Source organism: Ursus maritimus, unplaced genomic scaffold (genome assembly GCF_017311325.1).
Source record: "Ursus maritimus isolate PB19 unplaced genomic scaffold, ASM1731132v1 scaffold_30, whole genome shotgun sequence".
Taxonomy (NCBI): Eukaryota; Metazoa; Chordata; class Mammalia; order Carnivora; family Ursidae; genus Ursus; species Ursus maritimus.
This window is the reverse complement of record NW_024425564.1, coordinates 6,320,571-6,326,232: the sequence shown is the minus strand read 5'-3', so window position 1 is coordinate 6,326,232 and position 5,662 is coordinate 6,320,571. Positions and strand designations below refer to the sequence as shown.

Here is a 5,662-nt window from a genome sequence, read left to right as displayed (position 1 = left end):
CCGAGGCTGGGAAAGCTCCATGAACTGGAGGAACTCACTCAGGCCAGTGAGGGAGCAACAGGGAGAATAGAATGAGGTCAGAGAGGAAGCCAGGGCCTGGGAGGCACAGAAAGAGTTTTAGCGGGGGGATCCCTGGGAGGGATGAGGAGAGCTGACATAAGCTGGCTTGGATGGAAAATGAACTTGAGGAGGCGAGGCTGCAGGTGGGCAGGGGACACACATGGGAAGCAGGGACACCGTGCCTGGGAGAGAGGATAATGAGGCTGGCGTGGAGCTGGAAGCTGGCCATGGATATGGATTAGAGAAAAGTCTTGAACTTCCTGGAGCATTGGAAGTAGATGGGTGGGAACGTGAATGTGTAGTACAATGTCCCTCCAGTTTCTGGCGGACATACGGGGTGACCCAGGTGCCCTTTACTGAGACGGGGAACTGCAGGAAGGGAGGGGCTGGAGAGGAAGCCCTAGTGCTCCGTGGTTTTCCTTTGGAGACCGCAGAATCCACCTTTCCTGGTGCAGACTGCGGCCTGGCAGGGAGGGGGCTGAATGGGGTACCTAGGCCCTGTGTGAGAGTCAAGTACTAACAAGCCCCAGGGTGCTGACCATTCAGCTGGGGCAGGGCCAGAGTCCTGGAGCTGGTGCTGGAAGATCCTGTTGCCCAGTGTTCACCCCTCTGTTGCCAGGTTGTGGGAGCACCTGTGTGGTCTCCTGGTGAAGAAAGCAAAGCAGCTATACCGGGGGCTTCTTAAGGCCCTTGCCAGGTAGGATTCAGAAGCCGACACAGCATAGTCTTAGTAGCAACAGCCAGCACAGGTAGCCTCGTGCAGGAGGCTTTCATTAGTCTTGGCTGTGCCACACACACTCCCTGCTTCTGTCTGGAGGCTAGCCCACCTGGGGAGTAGCAGGTGTTCAGGAAAGGATTGCTGAGTCTGCGTCTCTGTGGTCCCCCTGCAGGGTGATCGGGGTACCTGCACCTGTCCTGTGTCTGTGGCTCTGGTCTCCCTGTTTCTTTCCTGATCACAAGGGTGCACCGTCCAGAGGGCACGGCAGAGTCTGCTGGGACTTCTTGTTGTCAGCTTTCACTTTCAAATGGTGGAAGGAGTCAGAGCAGGTGGGTTCTTCTGTCTGGGAGTGCTTAGTGCCCCAGGTCCCTGTTTTGGGAGAGACCCCTGCAGCCTGTGGCAGGCTCTGCTTCTCCACTCTCCTGGGAACCACCGCCTCTCAGACAAGAGGAGCCCGTGGTACCCTGCTGGATCTGGAAGTGGGGTGTGGGGTCCGAGCAGCGAACTACAGATGCAATCTCTGAGAGCAGATTTGGGGTCAGCTGAGATCTTGCACTCCTGAGTTAGAGACGTTTATGAAGTCCCAGGTTTTCAAGCAGGTGAGTAGGTTCTGAAAACATCTTTTGCCAAGAAAAAGAAAGCTGAGAGAGGCTGGCTGTGAGGAAGAGGCTGAGATCGTGGTGGGGCTTGGAGTGGTGGTGTCAGATAATAGTGAGGCTCTGAGAAGACCCAGGGCAACTACAGTGAGGGCTGCACTTTATTAATTTACTTAAAGACATATCTGTGGTGTTCCTAGGACCAGGTACTGTTCTAATGACATGTACTGACTCTCCATACATAAATTCAAAGGATTCTTCTTTTTTTTTTTTTTTAAAGATTTTATTTATTTATTTGACAGAGATAGAGACAGCGAGCGAGAGAGGGAACACAAGCAGGGGGAGTGGGAGAGGAAGAAGCAGGCTCATAGCCAAGGAGCCTGATGTGGGGCTCGATCCTATAACGCCGGGATCGCGCCCTTAGCCGAAGGCAGACGCTTAACCACTGTGCCACCCAGGCGCCCCTCAAAGGATTCTTCTTATACCTTGGGGTGAGATCCTGTTACTCTCCCCATTTTGCAGATGAGGAACTGAGGCAGAGCCGGTCAAGAATCTTGACTAAGAAAGTCACACAGCAAGTGGCTGAGAGTGGAGGAGACATTAGCAGTCAGCCCCACAATCTGTCCTTCCCAGGACCATCGGCTGCCCCCACCAGTAAGTAGTTTGAAGCCCTTCTTTCTGCCCAGGGCTCATTTTATCCTTTGTGCTGCCCCTGCTCTCCTGGAATCCTTTATCCTGAGGCAGAAACTCCTCAAAGACAGAGAAGATGGGGATTATTAAGCCATCATGGATAATAGGGCACACAGTGTGTGGAAGGCCAGGTGCTTGGTCCAGAGCAGCCAAGTGCTGGGGGAGAGGGGTCTGAAATTCAGGTGAACTCAACAAAGGACCCCAGGACAGGGTGCATGTGCTGGGAGGCACGGGGTCCTTGGAGAGGGCACAGTCTGACTCTCATTCTGCTCAGTGATTCCCTGTCATAATTCTGGGGCAGCAGAGGAACAGCACAAGGGAGCTGGCATGTCCTTCATGGGGAGGGGCCTGAGTCTGGGCCCTGTGTCCCTGGGCGTGTGGCCTGTGACTCATGCAGACATGGACGAGGTCCCTGTGCTGAGGCGGGAAGGGTCTGGTTGTGTGAGCAGAGCAGGTTGGGAAAGTTTCCGAAGGGCTGGGAGGGCTTTCTTGGTATCAGGGTAGTGGCCCCACCTCCCCCATCAGCATAATGAGCAGTAGGAAAGGCTGTGCTCCTGCTGGGGACTGTGGCCAGCCCTGAGCCCTGCTGTCTGCTCTGGGGCCCAGAGCTGTGGGCTGGCCCTGCCTCCTCTCTGTAGGTGTTCACCTGCCTCCTGCCCTGTGTCTCCCCAGCTCTGAGAAAATGGAGGATTGCTGCAGGGGCTCTTTGCTCTCCCTTCTCCCCTCCCTGCTTCTCCTCCTCCAGCTGCCTGCTGGGGGGTCTGCAGGTGAGTGTGTCCCCTCCCCCTTCCTGTGTCTCTGTGGGGTGGGTGAGAGCCCCTGGGAACTAGGCTGGTGTCTCCATCAGGACGGATGGCTATTGGTGGAGGCCCTGGCTCTAGAGAGATTCTGGTGATCCCCTAAACCTAATTTAGTTAAATTTTTAAGAAGAGTTCCTAAACTATAAAATAAGGACAAGGGGCCGTGACAGTTATTCTAAAGAGGACTTCTTATCTTATAAAATAAAAAATGTGAATTTCACTATGAAAAGTGTAAAAATAAATTTCCCCTCATTTTTTATTTCCTGGCTGTATCGGTATCAAATATATTAATTCCACAAATATTTACAGGGTATTGAGTATGTGTTAGGTGGCACTCTGTGTACAAAGCAAGCAGAGTCTCTATCTTCACAGAGCTGACATTTGGAGGGAGATAGCAGGTACTAAACAGCACAACCCCATACAGTCTACGTCTGTTGAGGAGTGGAGAGCATGGGACAAGGAAGTAGAGCAGGGTGTGGAAGTGAGATATGCAGGAGGGCAAGTGGGCAGGCAGCAGTGCTCCATAAGGTGACCAAGGTAGGCAGTGAGATGGGAGCAAAGATGTGAAGGAGGTGGGTACCATCCTGTCTGGATCCCATGGAAAGAGTTTCCCCACAGTGGGGAGCAGCCAGACAAAGCTGATAGGTGTCTGGCTGTTCAAGGAGCAGAGAAGGCAAATGTTTGCTGGAGCAGAGTGAGCCAAGGGAGAGTTGCAGGAGGTGGGCGTCAGAGAACACCGGAAGGTCATCCCTACTGGGCTCGTGGGTCACTTGGTCAACTGCAGAAGCACTGAAGGGCTTTGATAGTGGAGGGACAGGGTTTTGCTCATAGGTTTAAAGGGTCACAGACATTGACTGGGGGGAGGATGTCACAGGGAGGACTAGTCATTGTTATCCCTCAGGTGATAACAGAGGGAGGAGGAGAAAGGTTAGAGGTGTGGTTCTCAGAGTGTGGTCCCTGGAACATTAGTGACAGAATCCCCACCACCTCCTTAGAAATGCACATTCTTGGATGACCCCAGACCTACTGAACCAGAATCTTTGGGGCAGGGCCCAGCAATCTGTGTTTCACAGGCCTTCCTGGTGATGGTGATGCCTGTGGAAGATTAGAACCACTGAGTTAGAGAGTCCTTCATGGAAGGGCCTGGAGTTGGGAGCACAGGCTGCTGAGGGAGTCTCTGACATCATTGCTGGGTTTCAGAGTTGTTATATGACAAACATATCCCATTCAGAGTGGTCGCAGCTGAGTCCGTCAGTCAGGGCCTCCCACCTGACAGTGTGTTCCCTGTCCCTGTCCAGCGTCTCTCCAGCTTTCTCACTCCTATGTCTTTGTCCACAGAGGAGTTTGTGGTGATTGGCCCCTCGGACCCCATTGTGGCCATGCTGGGTGGGGACATCACGCTGCCATGTCGTGTATCCCCGGCCATGAATGTGGAGAACATGGAGCTGCGGTGGTTCCGCTCCAAGTTCTCAGAAGCGGTGTTCATCTATCAAAACCAGCAGGAGCAGAGAGAGGAGCAGTTGGCCCAGTACACAGGGCGGACCTCACTGGTGAAGGAATTCCTCACCTGGGGGGAGGCTGCTGTGCGCATCCACAATGTCCAGGCTTTCGACCACGGGCTGTATACCTGCTTCTTCAGAAAGGGAAGCTTCTATGAAGAGGCCAGTTTGGAACTGAGGGTGGCAGGTCGGTGGTTGATCTATATTTAGAGTCCTGTGTGGTGGAGTTGGGAGCAACCTCAGGGAACAGGAAGTCAGCCCCTTATTTATGGATGAGGGAGACGAGGGTCTTTCTCTCATTCATTTATTCAGTACAAACATATGGAGCCCCTAGTACGTGCGAGCTACTGTTCTGGGCGGCTGGATACATCAGTGTGACAAATAAAGACCCCTGCCCTGCAGAGATTATATTCTAGAGACAATAAATAAAAAAATAGATAGGCCATAGACATGTTAGATGGTAGAGATTTAGCCACATAAATACCTAGGTGTCAGGGTTCCAAGCAGAGGAACACCCACGTGAAACACCCGAGGTGGGAGTGTGGCTGGTGAGTCTGGGCACACAGGGAGGCCACGTGGTTGGTGATGGAGGTGAGTGGGAGGGTGGTGAGAGGAGACTATCCGGAATAAAGAGGTGTTCCTGGTTCATGGCACAGAGAAGCGATTGATCAGGAAAAGTCCATGAGCAGGTATTTGAATGAAGCAGACAGTGCCTGAAAAGGTCTTCTGATTGCTGGATCTGTGTGGGGCATGGACCGCCTGGTGATTGTGGTTCTGAGCAGTTAACCAAATAGTCTTGGGGCTGGAGTGTCTCCCTGATGGGTACGGATGGTGGAATTGGGGAGGAAGCGGACATCTGTCTGGGGCAGTGGCGATGCCAGACCACCGAAGGCTTTGCGTGCTGTGTTATGGAGTTTGGATGCAGAGCTGAGGAAAAATTTTTTCAAGATTTTATTTATTTATTTGAGAGAGGGAGTTAGTGAGAGAGAGAGGGAAGGAGCAGGGGAAGGGCAGAAGCAGACTCCCTGCTGATCACCGAGCCAGAAGCAGGCCTTGATCCCATTACTCCAGGATCGTGATGAGAGCCAAAGTCAGACGCTTAACCAACAGCCACCTAGGCGCCTCAGAACCGAGGAATTTTTAAACAGAGCAGTGGAGGGAGGTGTGTGTGTGTGTGTGTGTGTGTGTGTGTGTGTGTGTAGTTTGCTTTGGCAGCTGTAGTGGAAGCTACATGGAAGGTGAGCAAGACTGGAGGCCTGGATGTAGTAATGGGGTGGAGAGGACGGCCACCTGAATTCG

The 5,662-nt window shown here is 52.9% G+C and overlaps 1 protein-coding gene across 1 annotated transcript in view; it reads left to right on the top strand.

Annotated features, from left to right (window-relative positions):
* The first annotated feature begins 3,935 nt into the window (after positions 1–3,935).
* The window catches only part of LOC103682270 (butyrophilin subfamily 1 member A1-like), an 11,570-nt gene continuing 9,843 nt past the window's right edge, over positions 3,936–5,662 (top strand). The window contains exon 1 of the mRNA XM_040644617.1: positions 3,936–4,550. Coding sequence (XP_040500551.1) covers positions 4,187–4,550 — 364 coding nt within the window. The 5' untranslated portion in view covers positions 3,936–4,186. The remainder of the gene's footprint in view (positions 4,551–5,662) is intronic.